This window comes from Balaenoptera physalus (assembly GCF_965194825.1).
Source record: "Balaenoptera physalus genome assembly, chromosome: 3".
NCBI lineage: Eukaryota > Metazoa > Chordata > Mammalia > Artiodactyla > Balaenopteridae > Balaenoptera > Balaenoptera physalus.
This window is the reverse complement of record NC_138890.1, coordinates 26428524-26450428: the sequence shown is the minus strand read 5'-3', so window position 1 is coordinate 26450428 and position 21905 is coordinate 26428524. Positions and strand designations below refer to the sequence as shown.

Genomic DNA, 21905 nt, shown 5'->3' with positions numbered 1-21905 from the left:
GGCTGCCTGGCCAGCAGACTGGAAGCTCCCTGTGGGCACAGACTGCATCTGCCATGTCACCTCTTTGTCCCTCCGTGCCCAGCCCGTGGGCCTGGCATTCAGCAGGTCCTCGATACCTATTTCTTGAATGGATGAACAATACTGGTGCTCCGGACCGGGAACAGCGCCGGGTCTAGAACTCCCAGTCCTGTGTTCCTTCTACAAGCCCAAGCCAGCCAGCAAGTGGGCAACGTCACGCTGTGGCCACCAGAGAGCATGACAAAGACCCCAGACAGCCTCCCCGACATGCCGGCTCCTCTAGAGGGCTGGCTCCCACCCTATGTTCCCCAGTGTCCTTCCTTCCTGCACGAGGGGGCCTGGACTCTTCTCAAGCACAGAGGGCTGCCCCCCTGGCCTGGCTCTCTCCCATCTCTGTCGATAAGTTGGGCTGATGCCTGCTCGGAGCTGGGGACCCACTCACCACCCTCGCCAGGCAGGAGGCCAAAGACATCTGAGCATTAACATTCAGAAGGGGCGCCTGGGTGGCCGTTCTTAACCTCAAGTCCCTGAATGGGATTTGGCACAATTGAGGACCTCCTGAAACGGGGCATTTTTCTCGGGAGAAGGAAGAAAGCTTTTATTGGATTCTCCAGATGGTCCACGATCCTCCCCAAAGTTAAGATCTCTGGGAGGCTGAGAAGAAAATCTAGATGTCACTGACCCTGTGGCCCAAGGAACCCACACCCAGGTCAGATCTGCCCCTCGGGGGCTGGTGTTCCTCCTTCCCTGCCTGTGGGCACTGAGTCAGGTTGGTGAAGCACGGCCAAGTGTTTCTCTCCACATCTTGTCATTGGATTCCCAAGCAAAGCTGCGAGGGAGGTGCTGTCAGACCCCTCCCACGAGACAGGAGACGGGCGCAGGGGTGAGGAGCAGCCTGCCCAGAACCACTCGGCTTAAGGGTGGCCAAGCAACCTTCCTTGTGAAAGCCCATCACCTGGACGTCTTGAACAACTCTGGGAGTAAAAACAGCTACAGTTGGGTATCCAGAGAGGGAAAAATACCACGGGCCACCACTTTTTGAGCACTTGGCAGGTTCCTGGAATTTTTACTTGTGGCAGCCATTCCATCATCACTGTAAACGTAAGGCTCGCTGCTATTCCCATTTCACAAGGAGTGAAATCGAGGCCCAAGGCTACACAGCTCATGAGTGGTAGAGGCGAGATTTGAACCTGGATGTACCCAACTGCAAACCCAGACTCACCCAGACTCTGTCTCTTGAGCCCAGTTGTCCCTTCTGTGGGAGGCACACACACAGAGCTTATGTGAAGACTCAGGCAGACCTGGGGAAGATCCACCTCGCCTCTTCCAACCTGTGTGACCCTGGGCAAGTCTCTTTCCTTATTGTGAACCTCAACTTCCTCATCTGTAAAATGGGAACGATAGCTCCTACCTGGCAGTTTTGTGATAGAATGAAGTAGAAACTGAATATGTTAAGCTCCATATTCTTTGATTCACTTCACCTAGAAATTAGAGTCAAAGCCAGGGGCTACCAGCCTGAGTTAGCAGTTTAACCCTGACTGCCTGGGAGCACTGTAGACAAAGGTCCCTTGAGAATATTTCACCATGTCATGTTATGTCCATAAAAGCTGGGGACTGTTTACTAGGCACAAATGCTAAAGACACCAAGAACAGAAATATTAGCCGGGATGGGCTGCAGGCCCATTAGCAGATTTACAGTTATTCTGTATCTTTTCAAAAAAAATTCATGTGTTGGCAAGGCATTCCCTTGCGATGTTTTGATTCAAAAGATTTACTGTGGTCCCTTACGGAATGTCATTCCCATGCTTCTGTGTGCTGGCTCTGAGAAGCTGTATTCACTTAACTCCGTGCTTGTCACAGGAAATGGTATTTATTGCAATATGCTGACTGTAGAAAGTTTCATCTGTGTGGCAGTTAAACCATTAGTCCTGAGCGATCAGCTCACCCTCTGTGATCTCCGAACTTGATTCTGCATGTAGCCACGTGTATATATATAAATGGCCTGATTTCATGTGTTAAAACTCTTTGCTGCTTTCTCCTTACAGGTCTATTTAAAAAGTAAGCTTTGTGAGTTCACCAGATTCACTTCTAGAAAGCAACATGAGTTTTTCTAGCTCAGCCTACATGAAGTGCTTAGCACATGAACGCTGAACCGATGCAAGCCTGGGTCACTACTGCTGTCCTGGGCAGTGAGTTACACTCAGAACTAAGAAGAGCAGTTCACGCTTCTCCCGTAACAGCGCCTGGCTGGCACTTCTCAGCTGTTCCTGACAGGGCCCCAGTGGACCCCTAACCCTGCCAGCTCTTGCTCCTGTGACTCAGGACGGCCCAGCACCTGTGGTCTGTGTCCTCCTCCCCCACTGCGATTTCTCCATTAGACAGATCCCTTCTTTCTGCAGACGTATATGATGCCTTTCCCCGAAAAGCGCTTTTAAAAAAGCATCATGCATCAGTCAGTGTTTCATGCTGGCACGGCTGTTGGTGCCATCAGCTCTTGGCCAGCAGGCGGGTGGTACTGAGATTCTGTGCGATGTGCACTGGGGGGCAGGGGAGATGCACTGCTTGGCATCTGGGAGCGCAGCCTGTCCGCTGCAGGGAGAAGTGAGATCAAACCCTGGCCCCGTCATTCACTAGCGACGGGACCTTGAGCAGGTCTCAGTCAGTCACTCACTCACATCTGATGGTCCTGGGCTCATCTACCTTTGAGGACAAGGCACACAGTCTCTGCCTCGAGGGTCACCGTTTCCGCTGTTCAGGTATGGCGGGTAAACGCAGTGCATTAGGGAATTCAGTAGTGCACTCGGCCAGCTTCCTTCACCTGTAAAACTCAGCTACGGCTACCTGCAGTCACTACGAAGGCTACCTGAAGTGAGGCCCGGTAGGGGCTCCACTGATGTAATCTAGTTTAATTTTTACTTAGCTTTCCTCCCATTCCTCCTGGGGCTGGCCGGCCCAGCGGGAAGGAGGGCTGTGAGAGTTAGCTCTAAGGAGAGCCACAAACCAACTTACTCTTTGGGGGGATTCAGGTCCTCAGGTCTTGTTTCAAAGAACTGCAGCACCTCATCACACTGAGAGATGTAGGGGGGCAGCTGGATCAGGGCCTGCAGAAGAGACACACAGGTGAGCCCAACGGAAGGGAAGGGGTGTCAGGAATGCCGTTAAGTCAGGAAGTCCTCAGACACGGGCAGGCGTCAGGATCACCTCGGGGGCTGGGCCCTACTCCCAGACTTTCAGATTCAGTAGGTCTGGCGTGGGGCCTGAGAACGTGCATTTCTAGCAAGTTCCCTGGTGATGTTGCCACTGCTGGTTTGGGGACCACACACACACACACACACAGTATATATACACACATATGTATTACAGGCATATCTGGACAAATAATATGTACATATTTAGACAAAGCAATAAATTGTGAACAAGGTCCTACTGTACAGCACAGGGAACTATATTCAATATCTTGTAATAAACCATAATGGAAAAGAATATGAAAAAGAATATATATATGTATAACTGAATCACTTTGCTGTACACCAGAAACTAATATAACATTGTAAATCAACTACACTTCAGTAAAAATAAAAATAAAAATTGTGAACTTCATGCCATGTCATTATTCTTCTACATCACCATCTCTACTGGATACTGGGTGTCTATTAGATAGATATCTCATGTTTTATTCAACTAGCTGCTTACCGGTGAACATTTAGGTTATTTCCAACATGTCTGCATGTCCCAACTCATGGATCTGAAGTGTTAAAGTGAAGGGACTATTGTATGATTTGGGTAGAAGTTAGAAGTTCCCAGATTAACAAAAGGCTGAAACACCCGGGACGTCCCAATGCCCAAGTTCATGTTAATCTGCCCCTTTGGCTCATCAGTTACAGGAGGCTCAACTGTCCCTGCCAACGGGCTGGATCAGGAGGTGGTGAGGGGCACGAAGTGGGCCCGGGCATTTATTATGCTGGTTTCTCTACTAACAGGTAGGTATTCATTCAGTGATTCAATAGACATTTTCTTTATGCCCAGCACTGCACCGATTTCTGTGGAAACAGGACAGAATTACAGGGTACATCCCATTGTGAAATGATTTGAAACAAAGACATGGCTCCAAAATGAATAAAGAGATTAGTTTAACAAATGTTTCCTTGAGCCCCCCTCTGGCACAGGTTCTGAGGATGCAAATCTGAGTGCAGTAGGGTTGTTTCGTGCACACACTCTATTATAAACTTCTGTGCAGGGAGAGGGCCAGTGCAGAGGCATGAATTTAAAACAACACAGGCGTGCTGTGGAGTGAGGCGGGACCCTGCTCTCTCTCCACAGACAGGCCTCAGTTCCCTGGTGCCTCTCATATGCCTTCTTGCCATGCTGAGTGTTGAGTCTGGAGTGGAAAAGACATGTCTTGTATCTTCCGTAGAAGAAGCCTCTAAAAGCTACCCCCTCACAAAGTGATTTTCCAACCCTGCCATTGGGTTATGATGGACTAATGGAAAGATGGATGGGGGTCTCCAATGTGGTACCTTCTACAAGGCTTTCAGAGGTATTTTGACCTGTATGATCTATTTTTCCAATTTTTAAAAAGTATTAATTTTTAAATTAAATTTTACCACAAATTTTATTGTGGTAAAATACACATACATCATTACCGTCTTCGCCTTTTTAAAAAAATATTTATTTATTTATTTTTGGCTGCGTTGGGTCTTCATTGCTGCACGCGGGCTTTCTCTAGTTGCGGCGAGTGGGGGCTATTATTCCTTGCGGTGCACAGGCTTCTCATTGTGGTGGCTTCTCTTGTTGTGAAGCATGGGCTCTAGGCACACGGGCTTCAGTAGTTGTGGTTCACGGGCTCTAGAGTACAGGCTCAGTAGTTGTGGCACAGGGGCTTAGTTGCTCGGTGGCATGTGGGATCTTCTCGGCCCAGGGCTCGAACCCGTGTCCCCTGCATTGGCAGGCGGATTCTTAACCACTGCGCCACCAGGGAAGTCCCTGCTCTTCACCATTTTTAAGTGTACAATCCAGTGGCATTAAGTATGTTCACACTGTTGTGGAACCATCACCACCACCCATCCATCCAAGAACTCTTTTCATCTTGTAAGACTGAAACCCTGTACCCATCAAACGACAACTTTCCACTCCCCCTCCCCAGCCCCTGGCAGCCACCATTCCACTTTCTGTGTGTATGAATTTGCCTATTCCAGGTACCTCGTGTAAGTGCAATCATACAGTATTTACCCTCTAAGTGACTGGCTGATTCACTTAGCATTATGTCCTCAAGGTCCACCCACATTGTAGCATGTGTCAGAATGTCTTTCCTTTTCAAGGCTGAAGAGCATTCCGTCCCATGTGTACGACACATTTTGTTTATTCATTCACCCCTTGGTAGTCACTTGGGTTGCTGACCTGACATGACCTTTGAGTCAGGCTCTGACTTTAAGCCACTTCTCCTCTCCTGATGTATGACCTGGCCCAAAACTAAAGTGGGGAAATCTGTAAGGTAAGTGGACATGTTTTAGTAGCGTGCCTTCCCTGGTCACTGTCTACTTTCTACGCTGGATAAAGATAGGATGAAGGATGCTGACCTAAGGGCCTGGTATTTGTGGCTCATTGATTTTTGCTCATTGATTTTTTTTTTATTAGCCTTGAAGTATCTCCTGCTCTGTAGCAAATCCCCAGGGACCAGCCTTTTCCAGGCCAGAGGCAGAGAGTGGATACATCCCACTTCCCACTTCTGACCCCCTTCTCTTTCTGGTTTGGAGCAGCGAGTATTCATTTTCCTGCTGTCTTGGGGCTCCCTGTGGGTCGCTCTTTCCTCTGAAATCCTGCAGCTCTTGCAGTTGGAACCACATAATGAAGAGGCTGATTATATGCTGGACCGTGGTGTGTCCTGGCTGCTTCGTGGGCAGAAATCGTGCGGCTCCCCCCAGGCTGCAAACACAACGTTCCCTTATGTTGGCTCAGCACTTGATGGCTCCCAAAATGTGTTCGTCTGCATCATGTCATGTCATCCTGAAAGGGCTGGCCCACTTTAGAGATGGTGAAACAGAGGTTCTGGGGAAGTGACTAGGACTTGAGCCCCAAACCAGCGACTCCAGCTCCTCTACCCCAAATCCAGAGGATTTCCTCCTGCACCTTCCCACATGCCTTGACAGTGCTGGGAGGACCCTGATGCCTGGTTGAAAGTATCTGCTGGATAAATGATGTGAGGAAGAGGCCTGGCCGTGGCCACGTGGCCCTGGGTAAGCCCTGAGGTGGCCGTGGTTTCTGCCTAGAGGGGGCCTCTCTGCTGAAATGGGCAGAGACCCCGCATGGACCAGTGCGGAAGGGGTGACGAGGCCCACGGAAACCTCCCGACAGTGCCAAGTTCTCTTTAGGTTTTGAGCAAATCCTAGGAGGTAAAAGCCAAACCAAACCCCCAAAGCATAATACAAAGCCAAGTTACTCATAAAAGGCAGCACCGAATGCTTTGATATTTGCCCCTTTCCTGTGGATCGACAGGCTAACAGCAAAAACATGACCTGGGGCATAGCAATAGTTCCGCTTCTGAAATACCCCAGAATTGTCTCGTGTTTGGTCAGTATGACAAAGAACCGCAGTTCCACGAAAACTGTGGTTCTGTTCCGCATGGAATCCCGGCCCTTTGGACAGACGTGGCTGCTCGATGCAGGGTCAAGAGGAGAGGTGAGGAGGGCAAGTCCTGCTTGCCTGTGTAATAATGAAAGTTCAGACAGATGCAGCTCCTGGTTCTGGCTCTAGCCATGTCCTATCACCTCTGAGCCTCAGTCTGCTCATCTGTAAAATGGAAATAACTAACACCCATCCTGGAGGGTTGTGCTACAGAACAAGTGAGCAAGTGGCTGTAAGGTTTCCATCATATACTAGCTGCTTGATAAACATTCAGTTAACCTCTGGCTCTCTGGACTGTACCAAGTACAATAGTGTGCTGTGGGACTTCCCTGGTGGCACAGTGGTTAAGAATCCGCCGCCTGCCAATGCAGGGGACACGGGTTCGAGCCCTGGTCTGGGAAGATCCCAAATGCCACGAAGCAACTAAGCCCGTGCGCCACAACTACTGAGCCTGCGCTCTAGAGCCCGCGAGCCACAACTGCTGAGCCCACGCGCCTAGAGCCTGTGCTCTGCAACAAGAGAAGCCACCACAGTGAGAAGCCCACGCACTGCAACAAAGTAGCCCCTGCTCGCCGCAACTAGAGAAAGCCCACGCGCAACAACGAGGACCCAACACAGACAAAAATAAATAAATAAATAAATAAATAAATAAATAAATTTTTATATACATATTTAAAAAATAGCGTGCTGCTTCCAGGGGCGATTTTAGAGTCAGCAAGGTGATTCAGTTCAATCACAACACCTCGGCTAGAGAGAGAGAGTTTGTGTCTTCAACAAAATTTTAAGTGCACAGCACAGTACTGTTGGCTATTGTACAGCAGACCTCTAGAGCTGATTCCTTCTTGCTTGACTGAAACTTCATGCCTGTTGATTAGTAACTCCTCACTTTTCCCTCCCCCCAGCCCCTGGCAACCACCATTTCACTCTCTGATTCTACGAATTTGACTATTTTAGATAACTCATGTAAGTGGAATCATACGGTATTTGATCTTTCTGTGACTGGCTTATTTCACTTAGCATAACGTCCTTAAGGTTTATCCATGTTGTTGCGTATTGCCGAATTTCTTCTTTCTTTTTTTTTCTTTTTTTAATTATTTATTTATTTTATTTTATTTTTGGCTGTGTTGGGTCTTCGTTTCTGTGTGAGGGCTTTCTCTAGTTGCGGCGAGCGGGGGCCACTCTTCATCGCGCTGCGCGGGCCTCTCACTATCGTGGCCTCTCTTGTTGCGGAGCACAGGCTCCAGACGCGCAGGCTCAGTAGTTGTGGCTCACGGGCCCAGTTGCTCCGCGGCATGTGGGATCTTCCCAGACCAGGGCTCGAACCCGTGTCCCCTGCATTGGCAGGCAGATTTTCAACCACTGCGCCACCAGGGAAGCCCCCCCGAATTTCTTTTTAAAGGCTGAATAGTATGCTATTGTATGTACAGGCCACATTTAGGTTGATTCTACATCTTGGCTATTGTAAATAGTGCTGCAACGAACATGGGAGTGCTAATATCTCTTCTAAATCCTGATTTAAATTCCTTTGGACAAATATCCAGAAATAGGATTGCTTGACTATATGGTAGTTCTATTTTTAATTTTTTGAGGAACCTGCATACTGTTTTTCATAGTGGCTGCATTTTGCATTCCCACAAACAGTGTGCAAGACTTCCAGTTTCTCTATATCCTCACCAACACCTGTTGTCTTGTTTTTTTTTTACATCTTTATTGAAGTATAATTGCTTTACAACATTGTATTAGTTTCTGCTGTATAACAAAGTGAATCAGTTATATGTATACATATATCCCCATATCCCCTCCCTCTTGAGCCTCCCTCCCACCTTCCCTATGCCACCCCTCTAGGTGGTCACAAGGCACCAAGCTGACCTCCCTGTGCTATGCAGCTGCTTCCCACTAGCTATCTGTTTTACATTTGGTAGTGTATATATATTACTGCCACTCTCTCACTTCGTCCCAGCTTACCCTTCCCCCTCCCCGTGTCCTCAAGTCCATTCTCTATGTCTGAGTCTTTATTCCTGTCTTGCCCCTAGGTTCATCAGAACCACTTTTTTTTAGATTCCATATATATGTGTTAGCATACAGTATTTGTTTTTCTCTTTCTGACTTACTTCATGTTATTGTTTTTGATACTAGCCATCCTGACAGATGTGAGGTGATATCATATTGTGGTTTTGATTTGCATTTCCCTGATGATTAGCCGACACTGAGCAACTTTTCATATACCTGTTGGTCATTTGTGTATCCTCCCTGGAGAAATGTCTATTCAAGCCTTTGGCCCATTTAAAAATTGGGTTATTAGCTCTTTTTGTTATTGAGATGTATAAGTTCCTTAGATATTGATATTTTGGGGATTAACCCCTTATCAGATATGTGATTTGCAAATATTTGCTCCCATTTTGTAGTTTGCCTTTTCACTCTATAGATTATTTATTTTGCTGTGCAGAAGCTTTTTAGTTTGATGTATTCCCACTTCTTTATTTTTGTTTTTGTTGCCTATGATTTTCGTGTCATATCCATGAGATCATTGCCAAGAGCCCTGAAATAAATCCATGCATATGGTTAACTGATCCTCAACAAAGGTGCCAAGAATACACGGCGGGGAGAGGACAGCTTCTTCAACAAATGGTGCTGGGAAAACTGGATATCCATATGCAAAAGAATGAAATTGGGCCCTTATCTTATACCATACACAAAAATCAACTCAAAATGGATTAAAGCCTTAAACATAAGACCTGAAACTATAAAATTCCTAGAAGAAAGAACTTCCCCAACTTGCTTCCCGCGAGCGTGACCAGGCTCTGCAGAGCTTCCTCTGGTAGTAAGCAACAGAAGCTGGCTAGATTAAAAAACAGTTTTTGTTGCTGTTGCATCACTGTTTTTATTTTTACTTTTAGGGTACGTGATACCAGTTTTACATTGTGGTTGTGATATAAAATTTTCTCTAAAATATATATTTTTAAAGAAGTTAAAAAAGTGAATATAAAGAAAAATATTAATAATAATATAGGTAGCAGAATATGGTAAAAATCTTCAGGGGAGGTCTCAAGGGACTGGAGTCTGGTAAACACTACTGTTATACTGCCTATAGATTTACTTTAAAACATTAGGGTTGGCCAAAATGTTTGCTTGGGTTTTTTGTAAGATGTCATGGAAAAACCCAAACGAACTTTTTGGTCAACCCAATACTACAGCACAGTAGAGGGGGTGGGGAAGGGAAGGATTGGGAGTTTGGGATTAGCAGATGCAAACTAGTATATATAGGATGGATAAACAACAAGGTCCTACTGCACAGCACAGGGAACTATATGCAATATCCTATGATAAACCATAATGGAAAAGAATGTGAAAAAAATGTATATATATAACTGAGTCACTTTGCTGTACAGCAGAAATTAACACAACATTGTAAATGAACTATACTTCAATAAAATAAAAAATAAAAATAAAAAAATAAAATACTACAGCACAGGCATACACACTCACACGTTCATAGGTGTGTATGTGTGTGTGTGTGTGTGTTAGATTTAACCTACACTCTAATAATGGTGAGTTAATATCTGAAGTACCCTCATCGGGAATGAACACTTCAGCAAGTAGGAGACTCTAATCACAAGTTCTCATTTCAGAAAAGGCTACTTTGGGGCTTCAGCTATCTTCACCTCTGACCAACACTATAGCCTCTATTTACTAGCATAACAGTTGTTAGAAATAATTTTCTTCACTGGTGAAATGAGGGGTGGCCCTTGCATGAACAGAACACGGCGAGCCCAGCATTATACATCCTTCTTCTTGGTACCCTGGTTCTAGGATTCCGAATCCTCTGTGTTCTACCTCTTCTTGAAGATTTTACTGTCAGACTATGGTTAGGATTAGCTGATCCTGCCACTAGGATACCACTGCATCTGTCTTAAGGAAACTTTCATGCAAAGCGGTGTCAGACAAGACAGCTGGTATTTCACTGAGTTTATACAACAACTTGAGAGTCTGTTTAGGGAACTGCTTGATAACAAATGCTTGTATGTGTGGCAGGATTTGGCTGAGTCTCGTTTTCATTGTGTCTTTTGATGAACAGAAGTCCTTAAATTTACTGTAGTCAAATAAATCAATCTTTTTATGCTTGGTACTTTTTGTGTCTTTAGAAGTCCCTCTATACCTAGAGATTATGAAGATATTTTCCTATTTTTATCTTCTAAAACCTTTTATAATTACCTCTTACATTTAGGTCTTCAATGTACTTGGAAATGATTCCATGTGTGTGCAAGGCAGGGGTTAGTTATCTTTTTTGTTTTTTCCAATACGGATACCTATTTACTGAGGAATCCTACCTTTCCTCAATGATCTACACAGCCGCTTTTGTTAGTATCAAAGTGTCCAAATACACATAGGTCTGTTTCTGGGTTCTCTATTTTGTTCCAATGGTTGTCTATCCTTGTGCCAACACCATACTATGTTAAATACTGTAACTTTATGATAGGTCTGGTAGAGCAGAAAGTTTCTTCCTAGCTGGTAGCTAGGTTTGGGGACATCTTACAGCCTTCCTCTATCTTTACCTATTGGAAACTACCAATTTCTACCAAGATAAGGCGGACAGCGATAGATCAAATTGGCTTAAGTCAGCTCACAACAATGTCAATAACAGAGACCAGATCTTACATAAAGGTCTATGCAGTCTCTAAAAGACTTCACAGGCCTTGTAACAAAAGGGATGGTTTCATCTTCTTCCAGGAGGGCAGTTCCCTTGAAGCTAAGCCCAGGGAATTTGGCCAACTAAAACCCCCAAATAACTGCTCTGCTTCTTATGATGCATTAATAGCAGGGGTGGTAACTTCCATGCGGCTCATGTAACATAAGGTAACATAAGCAGTTTCTTCCCTGTGGTTAATCCAGGTCAATTCATGATCTCTGGACCATTCCAAGCATAGCCAGATGCAGGCAGCTGCTGCTGTCCCTTATCCCTCCAAGATTTTATGTTTCCTTTTCCAAATCAAATGTCCAGGGGTTCGGGAAGCCCTGGGTGAGAGGAAGGTGTGACTGGAGAGAAGTTGGGTGGGCTGGGGAAGAAGCAGGAGAGCACATTTGGGCCGAGGTTTCTGGGAAGGTACCAGGTGGAACTTGCCAGCTGGCTAAGGTGACCCCAAGGGTTCAAAGTTCTTCCCAGCAGGGCCTGGACAAAGGAATTTTAGGCTCTAGAGGTTTGGAAAAGGACAAAGAGCAAAGATCTGAACTTTCCTCTGAGATCTGGGAGGCAGCAGTGGTGTCTTTGTGCCTGAATGACGAGCCCTGCCCCTCATCCCCATCCCTTTTTTAAGGGTATCCTTAGGAGAGAGAAGAGTCTGAGTCTATCTGCTTCTATGAAACACACGCTTAACTATTTTGGCCTCTTGAATTTGTACTTTCTTAGAGAGGCCATAAGTGGTATGCGAGTGCCAAGTCCTAAAAGGGCTGGGTTCATCTCTCAAAGTCTCGAATACTGTTATTGTGAGTAACTTTGTTGGGCCTCCATTTCCTCATCAACACGAAGGGAAAAAGAACACGTCCTCCATGTTATTGGAGGGATGAAACGTGGTCATGTCTGGTAAAGAGGAGATGGTCAATCAGGAGTGATTTTCTGCCCTTCCATGACATCTCCTGCCAAGAGAGGGGCGTCTATCCCCACACATTCCCCCTTCAAAATTTTTCTACAGACTTACTGAAGTATAATTTATGCACCATAAAATTCACCCATTATAAGTACACAATTCAATGATTCAAATTCAAATTATAGAGTTGGACAACCATCACCACATTCTAGTTTTAGAACTTTTCCATCACCTCAAAAATGTCCCCAACCTCATTTGCAGTCAATCTCCATTTCCACTGCCCCAAGGCCCAGGAAACCACTGACCTGCTTTCTCTAAATTTGCCTTTTCTGCACATTTCATGTAAATGGAATCATACAATATATAGTCTTTTGCATCTGTCTTCTTTTGCATAGCATCATGTTTTTGAGATTCATTCATCTTGCAGCATTAATCAGTATTTCACTGTCGAACAATATTCTATTGTGTGCCTTATTCCACATTTTCTTTATCTATTCTCCAGATGATAGACATATGGATTGCTTCCAATTTGGGGCTATTACGAATTAATGCTGCTATGAACAATTGCATCCAATTCTTTGTGTGGACAGTTTTCACTTCTTGTGAGTATGTACCTGAGAGTAATCGTATGATAAATTTCACTTTTGAAGAAACTGCCAAACTGTTTCCCAAAGTGGTTTCCATCATATGTCTCCAGCAGAATAAAGAGCTCCACTTTCTCTCACATCCTCACCTCTTGTGTGTCTTGTTGATTACAGCCATTCTGGAGGCTGTGTAGGCATCTCATCATGGTTTTATTTTTCATTGCCCTGATGATTAATGATGTTGAACAACTTTTTATGTGTTTATTAAGCATTGTATGTCTTCATGGGTGAAGTTTCTATTCAATCTTTTGTCTATTTTTAAACTGGGTTGTCTTTTCATTTTTGAGTTGTAAGAGTTGTTTATATAGTCTCAACACAAGTCCTTTCTCAGATATATGACTTATAAATATTTTCTCCTAATCTGTGGCGTGTCTTTTCATTTTCTTCATGATATCTTTTGAAGCACAGAAATGTGTAAGCTTAATGAAGTCGAGCATATCAATTTTTCTCTTTTGGTGTTATATCTAAGAACTCTTTGCCTAAACCAAGGTCATGAAGATTCTCTTTTATGTTTTCTTCTAGAAGTTTTATAGTTTTAGCTTTTATATTTAGGTCTATGATCCATTTTGAGTTGAGCTGATTTTTTACGCATGGTGTGAGGTCAGGGTCCAATTTTAAAAACTTATTTTTTCTTTTTTTGCATATGGCTATCCCATGATCCCAACATTTGTTAAAAAGACTACCCTTTCCCACTGAATTTCTTGGTACCTTCGTTGAAAATCAATTGAGTATAAATCTGAAGAGTTTACTTCTAGACTCTCAGTTCTCTTCCAGTAGTCCATCTGCCTATCCTTACACCAGTATTACAGTCTTTTTTTTCTCCCCCCAATAAATAAATAAATTATTTATTTATTTATTTTTGGCTGTGTTGGGTCTTCATTGCTGCACGCGGGCTTTCTCTAGTTGCAGTGAGGGGGGCTACTCTTTGTTGCGGTGCGCGGGCTTCTCATTGTGGTGGCTTCTCTTGTGCGGAGCACGGGGTCTAGGTGCGCAGGCTTCAGTAGTTGTGGCACGTGGGCTCAGTAGTGGTGGCTCACAGGCTCTAGAGTGCAGGCGCAGTAGTTGTGGCACATGCGTTTAGTTGCTCCGTGGCATGTGGGATCTTCCCGACCAGGGATCTAACCCGCGTCCCCTGCATTGGCAGGTGGATTCTTAACCACTGCACCACCAGGGAAGTGCTACGCCAGTACTACAGTCTTGATTACTGCAGCTTCATAAGAAGTTTGGAAAATGGGTAGTACAATTTTGTTCTCTAATTTTGTTCTTCTTTTTCAAAATTGTTTTGGCTATTCTGAGCCCTTTGCACTTCCTCATACACTTTAGGATCAGCTTGTTCATTTCTACAAAAAAGCCTACTAAGATTTTGGCAGAGATTGCATTGACTCTGTGCATCAACTGGGGGAGAAATGCCAATTTAACACTGTTGAGTCTCCTAATCCATTAGTATGGAATGTCTCTCCATTCATTTAGAGTTTCTTTAACGTCCCTCAACCATGTTTTGTAGTTTCAGTATATAAACCTTGTACTTCTTTTATTAAATTTATTCCTAATTATTTTATTCTTTTTGATGCTATTGTGAGTGGAATTATTTTCTTAATTTCATTTTTGGGTTGTTCCCTACTAGTAGATGGAAATACAATTGATTTTTTAATATTTGTCTTGAGTCCTGTAATCTTACTAAGCTCATTTATAAGTTCTAGCAGGTTTTTTTGTGGACTCCTTATGGTTTTCTACAATAGAATCATGTCATCCGTGAATCAAGGCAGTCTTACTTCTTCCTTTCTAATCTGTATGCCTTTTATTCCTTTTTCTTGCCTGCTTACACCAGCTAGAATCTCCAGTAAAATGTAGATCAGAGGTGGAGAGAGCAAATATACTTTGTTTTTGCTCCTGATCTTAGGGGGAGAAAGCATTCACTGCTCCATTTTTGAGGCATTTTTTCTATTCCTACCCTTCTCCAATCAAACTGCTAGTGATTTTAAGTTAGAGGAATAAATACTAAAGATTAGGGAAGCTAAACAAAAGAAAAATATGCTTCTTTCTTGACATCAGCCTCAAATCAAACAAAACATAACCAAAAGGCAGGGAGGCCCCTTGTGGTTGAGAACATTTAAGGGATTGGAAGCCAGCTGCACTGTCCAACAGGGGTTGGCTGAATAACTTCTAGAACATTCATGCACAATGGAATACTACGTAACCATTAAAAGCAGGTTCAAGAAGATTTTTTTAATAGCATGGGGAAATTCTTTTAATATGAGAGAAAAGAAAAAGAGCAACAAAAATAACACATATGGGATGATCTCAACACCATAAAGAAATACATGCAGAGAGAAAGGAGAGAAAGGAAATATGTAAAAACCTTCATAATTGTCATCTCTGAGTTAAAGGATCATGGGTGATTGGTTTTTCTAATTTCTTTACATTTTTTTCACCTGTACAGATCTTTCACAATGGGCATCCTGTAGTCAGAAAAGGAAAAGAAAAACAAAACAAACAAACAAAAAAACCCCAAAACTACCCACGGGGAAGACACGAGACACCGGGAAGTGTTGGCACTTCTCAGACTTACCTTACAGTATTCATCGATTGGTATCAGGCGTTTGACGGCCACGTCCCGAATGTGGCTCCGTCGGAAGAGAATTTTGCCTGCAGGAGATGAGAGTGCACACAGCGTTGTAAGGGAGCATTGACAAGCTCTCAGCAACCTGGGAGGATGAGGATGTGTCTGCCTCTGGTAGGCCTGAGTGGTACCTAAATCCCTGGCTGCCATCCATACCTGCTGCTGGACGTCCACAGGGCCTGGATGACCCCATGCTTGGTCCTCCAAAGCCCTGTTCACAGCTCTAGTGCAAGGGCTTGAGGGAGTGGGGCTCAGTGGATAAGTTTTGGTGAGATAAGGGAGGCTGGAATCAAACCAAGGAAGGAAGACCTGATGATCGGAGGTCGCCTGTCCAACTATAAGATTCTCAGATGCGGTGGGCACTTCAGCGAACACTCAGATATGCCCTCACCCGACAGCTCAGTCTCCTTCCCTCCTCTTTCTTTCTATACCTTCTGCTCTAGTCTGATGTCTTCCCAATACTCCACACTCTCTCATAATTCTGTGCCTTTCCCTCTGCCTGGAATACCTTCCCCATCCAACCTCACCCACTACCCCTGCTGGGAAACTCTTAACACACTTCAAATGGGTTAAGAGTTCCTGTCTCTTTCAGAACAGACTTGTGGTTGCCAAGGGGGGAGGGGAGGTAAATATTGGGAGTTTAGGATTAGCAGAGGCAAACTAGTATATATAGGATGGATAAACAATAGGGTCCTATTATATAGCACAGGGAACTACATTTGATATCCTGTGATAAACCATAATGGAAAAGAATATGAAAAAGAATATATATATGTATAACTGAATCACTTTGATGTACAGCAGAAATTAACACAACATTGTAAATCAACTATACTTCAATAAAATTAAAAAAAAAAAAAAAAAGAGTTCCTGTCTCTGATTGTACACATCACATTGTCGATTTACGTCTTCTTCCTTCCTACTAGTCATGGGGCTCCGCCCAAATAGGGATTGACTGGGCTTTAGTCAATTTTTTGCCCCTGCCACATGGCACTCACCTTTGATCAATGCAAGAAGGTGGATTCCACCCGCCAGGACGACAAATCCCTTCAATTCCTTCGCCAGTAAGTGTTTGTAACAGAGGGCTCCAAGCCCTCCTACCACACCGAATACTAACACAGTCCATTCACTACTTGCTGGGTGACATCTGAGCCCTGGGCTGTGGTACCAGACCCTCCAGTGTGACATATGGGCAGAGGACATGGGTCACAGGCAAAGACAAGTATATAAATGATGCCACTGAGGGTCTCAGGAAATAATCTAAGATGCTGAAACATTACGGGTGAGGTTTGTTTCAAGCAAATCAGCGGGTTCCCGAGAGTCTTAAAGGAGATCCTCTCATGGGGAGATGATGGCAAAGTTCATGCACTGAGGATGCAGACAGCATGGCCACACCATTCTGGATTTGTCACAGAGACAGGGGCCGGAAAATCAGAAATAAGACATCAAGGAGCGACAAAGAGGTGGGGGATGGAGACAAGCCCCCCTGCCACGCTCATGAGGGGCGACCAGGAGGCCTCTAGGGGTCAAAAAGGAAGGCACAGGGAGACCACAGCTCTCCAGACTGCAGAGCATGGAGACCTACTAAGAACTTCACCTACTTCTGGTCCAAGGAGGTAGGTCCTGGAGAAGAATTTGGGTTACGAGGCTGGCAGGGTGAGGAGAGGTTAACCACTGGTCTGAGATGGCGCTGGTGAGACTGCTGTCTCCATGGGTCAACCTTGGGTGAGCAGGGACAAGACGGTAGGAAAGGCCCATAAACAGTTTTCATCATAGGACAGAATCGAAAGGGATGATGGGAAACAACCTATTGACTTTTAAAGATTTGCAATGCAAGGTGGTCAGGGAGATTTGTACCCAAAAAGACCATATGGTTAAGGTCACATTTAAAATAATCTGACAACTTGCTCTTGGGCAAAAAGGCACAATCAGGAAATGAAGTAGATATGGTCAACCTAACAGTAATCCTTTTTTTGTTCATTTCCATTTAATTAAAAAAGAACCCACAATGAGATGAAATACATATTCCTTATATTCCTTAATAACAAGGATCTCTTTCTTTATAATGGTGATGGGTTTAATTCTGATGAGTGAGTCAAATTTCTGATACACCACACTTGTTAGAAGAGAAAAAAATCTAGAAGAAAATGCATCACGGGGTTCATAGCGCTTGTCTCCGAGGGTAGAAGACAAAGCCTTTTTGTGTTCTTCTTTATACTTTCCCCAAAGTGCCTACTATAAACATTGATTGCTCTGGGAATCAGAAAATTTTCATGTCATTTAAAACGAAAAAAGCAAATTATGCAGCAAAGTGGGAAGGAGTTTACAACCTGGCCTCCCTAGAACCGATGATATTCCCTCATTCACTCCCTAGGGGCAGGCTCTGTGTGAGCCCTCTGTGTGCAGGCACTGGGGGCTTGCCTTCCTGGCACTGGTGCTTTCCAACAGGGAGGGCCCCTGCTGACATTCTGGGTGGGGCAGTCCTTCCCTGGGTGGGAGTAATAATTACCACCCTCATGGGTGGGACCACTTGAAGATCAGAATTCCTAGGAGAATCCTGAACCTTCAGGAAAAATAAGAAGTGTGTGCCTGTGAAGAGAAATCCTACACAGCAAACGCTTCCTGCCCTCTAATCTATTTCTCAAAATGGGAGAAGGGGTGCCTATCAAAAACATTTTGGTGCATACCAAAAACATTTTGGTCCCAGTTTGGTATAATTTCCCCTTCTATAGAATCAGAGGAAGGGTGGAGAGAGGGGTGTACAGGCCTCTTACTGAGAAGGCTGTGACCTGACTCGAAAAATTTACAGTGGGCATGGTGCTAGCACCGGCCCGGCACAGGCCCACCTCAGAGCCACCACGGCCCAAGAGAATTCGCCTGAGGCCCGGCCTGCAGGGGCTGGGAGAGGACCAAGAACTCAGGCGCCTTCAGCGTCTCCTGGGGGTGGGACACAATAATGTCACTCTTCTTCCTGTGTGGCCTCAGTGAGTCTCTGGGCACATGTCAGGTGCCGTGCCAGCAGTGGGGACAGGAAGTCCCCTCGGCAGGAGTATCACGTGCTGGGGAGGCCACAGGCTCCACAGGGTCAGTGAGGCCCCAGGCCAATCCCAGGGGGGTCTATTCCTTCCTGTGCTGCCTTGGGAAATGCATTTACCTGTCAGAGCCTCAGTCTCCTCATCTGTAAAATGGGAGAGCAGCCCCTATCTCTTAGTAGTCATCTCTGTGATACACCAGCACAGGGCTTGGCCCTCCCTAGGTGCTTAAAAAAGGGTAATTACTTTGTTTAAAAAATAGGTTACATGATACTGCCTTACATTCTACAAGGAAGAGCACCTCTCCTCTCCTCAACCCCCAACTTGGTTTCTTAAGATCTGCCTCCGACAGGCTAATTCATCATTCATCCACAGCGGAGTGGAGTTACCGCTCAGGCCCTGGGCTGTGGGGCAGAACAGAGTGGCCAGCGCCCCCCTGGCCGGTGCCTCCAGGTGAAATGCGGATCTGCGCCTGCTGTGAAGCTTCCGTGTGAGTCACGGAGAAGGAGGGCTAGCGAGCCCACACCCAGCCCTCCCCTCAGGCCAGCCTTCCTGGAATGGGAAGGGTGCTCAGAGGAGAGAACAGCCTTTGGTGGGAACGAGCAGGCTTTTGTTTTCCATAGTGGAGGAAGGCCAAACTGTAATTCTTATTTTTCAAGCCGCATCCTCTGCCAAGTTGGCTTCCCCCAGCTCTTGCTGGGATGGAAAATTGCACAGGGCTGCTCTCCCCACCCCCCCGCCTTTGTGCTAACATGAAACTCGCTTTTGTTCTGCTGACGTGGCAGTCTTGGCAGAAAACTGACCCCTAGGAGAGGGGCCGTTTCTCCCACCCGTCCCTGCCCTTGGCCTCGGCCTCAAGGAAAAGCTAAGAGGTGGGCTGGGAAGGGATGCTCCAGGGGTCTTAGGGCCCAACGGGGCCTCTCCAAGCTACAAGTGGGTGTCCTGAGCAGGAACAATGGAGCCAATTCCCTGAGAACAGCATTTTCATGAATTCGTGGGTGGAAAAGGATTACGTAACCACGAAAGCTTTCAGGGGCTGGGGAGAGGGTCGGCTCAAGTTCTTCCCTGTCCTGGGAAGTTTTTCCAGAGCTGGTTTTGCCTTTCACCAGCAAAGAGTTATAACTCACTGCTTTCCTTTTTTTCCTTGAAGAAAAATATACATTTAGAGCCCATTTCAAGTTAAATATCCAGATTGATCATTTAAGTAGGACTCCAAGATATGAAAGGCCCCAAAATTCCAAAGGAATGTCCCAGGACCCTGTTTCTGCCTTTACTGAGAACCTTCTATGTACCAGGGAGAGAAGTTTGTGAAGCAGGGGTCACTGTCCCATTTTATACATGAGAAACTGAGGCTCAAAGGTGGGGGGAGATGTCGTATGCTTGAGGTCACAGGACTGGGCCTACTGAACTCCAAAGCACATGCTTTGGGCGCTGAGATGTGGTTACTTCAGCTGGCATACCGGCTTTCCTCCAATAAGGAAAAAAATTCCAGTGTTCTCTCCCCATGGAAGAAATAAAAACATTAGGTTTTTTTAGGCAAATGATCTCCCAGTAAATGGGGGCCTGGCAAATACATCTACCCTGTCTCTAAACTCACTCGATGATGACACTATCCAGAAGAACACACTGATGTGCTGATTGCAAAATCCTGGAGTGGGGGAGGGGAGAATGGGCTCCTGGGTGATCCATCTCATGGCCTGCCCCCTTGTCTGCATTACGAAAAAGATTTAAAAGGCTGGCCAGCTCTAAATATTTGTGATTTAGGGTGATTGTCAATTTGCCGATTAATCTGTACATAAAGATACTAGTAAGTGCTTAATTGCTGCTAGTTACATATCAGGCACTTACCTAATCCTCCTAACAACTCTGTCATTTAAGTACCATTATGATCTCCAGTGTGCAAACGTAGAAATGAAACTCCACGTGCTTCAGTAATTTACCCAAGAGAACAGAGTGCGTGATTAGGGGCACTGGGATTTGAACCTGGGCTGTCTGACTTCGGGCATGAATTCTGAGCCCGCCATACCTGTGACTGAATCCCAGCTCTGCCATTTATGCAAGTGATTATAATTTCCCTGAGCCTCAATCTCCTCATCTGTGAAATGGGCATAGTAATGGCTGCCCTGCAGGATTGTTCTAAGGATTAAACAAGCTAATGAATGTAAAGCACTTAGCCCAGCGACTGGCCCACAGTAGAGATCTAATAAATGGTAGCTATTATTACTTGAAGCTATAACATTGGTTTGGGTAACCCAATTTTTTGAGTTGAAGCCTTGATGTTATTCCTTTGGTAAGAATTTTTTTTTTGGGGGGAAAGGGACACTGAATGTCTTGAGAGCAGGCACCAGCCATGGTTGCACGAACTCCTCCACAGTGCCTGACACTCAGAAGGTGCTTGGCCCACTCAGGCGGGTATGCAGGCAGGCAGAATTTCTTAAATGGCCCCCCAAAGATGTCCCACCTTAATCTCAGAGCCTGTGAATATAACGGAATCTCACTCCTGGGATCATGTTATATGATATGCCTCAGTTCATTTCAAGAGAGGGAGATTACCCTGGATTAGCCAAGTGGGTACAAGGTAATCACATGAGCCTTTAAAAGCAGACAGCTTTCTCCAGCTGGTGGCAGGAGGGGAAGTCAGAGATTCCAAGCACAGGAGAGAGATTCAGTGCCCCGTTGCCAGCTTGAAGATGGATGAGGAATACAGGTAGCCTCTGGAAGCTGAGGGGGTCCCCAACGGACAGCCAGGAAGGAAATAGGTATCTCGGTTCTAGAGCTGCAAGGAACTGAATTCTGTCAACAGCCTGAATGAGGTTGGAAGCAGACTCTTCCCCAGAACCTCCAGGTAAGTGCCCAGTCCAGCCAAGACCTTGACTTCGGTCTTTTAAGACCCTAAACAGAGAACCCAGCTGAGCCTGCCTGGACTTCCGACCAACAGAGCTGTGAGATAATAAATGGGTATCGTTTTAAGCTGCTAAATGGGTGGTAATTTGTTTCGCACAACAGAAAACAAACACAGGGGGTGCGGTGGGGGGCTGGGATGAATTGGGAGATTGGGATTGACATATATACGCTAATATGTATAAAATAGATAACTAATAAGAACCTGCTGTGTAGCACAGGGAACTCCACTTTGTTGTACGGTAGAAACTAACACAACATTGTAAAACAACTATACCCCAATTAAAAAAAAAGAAAGAAAACAAATACAGTAGCCATTATAATAGATGCCACTCACTACACAAACTGTATGACCTTGAATTATTCTCATTTTAGAGATGGGAGAAACCGAGGTATCCCAGAAGTGAAGTGTCTTGCCTAAGGTCAAGCAGCTGGTAAATAGCATAGCATCTAACTCCAAAGCCCATATTCTTAGGCACTGATTTCA

The 21905-nt window shown here is 45.2% G+C and overlaps 1 protein-coding gene across 3 annotated transcripts in view; it reads right to left on the bottom strand.

Annotated features, from left to right (window-relative positions):
• The window catches only part of SH3PXD2B (SH3 and PX domains 2B), a 121625-nt gene that overhangs the window by 54154 nt on the left and 45566 nt on the right, over positions 1–21905 (bottom strand). For all 3 annotated transcript variants that reach the window (XM_082456412.1, XM_082456411.1, XM_082456410.1), the window contains exons 4-5: positions 15435–15511; positions 3028–3119 (exon numbers count right to left, since the gene is read on the bottom strand). In XM_082456412.1, coding sequence (XP_082312538.1) covers positions 3028–3119; positions 15435–15511 — 169 coding nt within the window. The remainder of the gene's footprint in view (positions 1–3027; positions 3120–15434; positions 15512–21905) is intronic.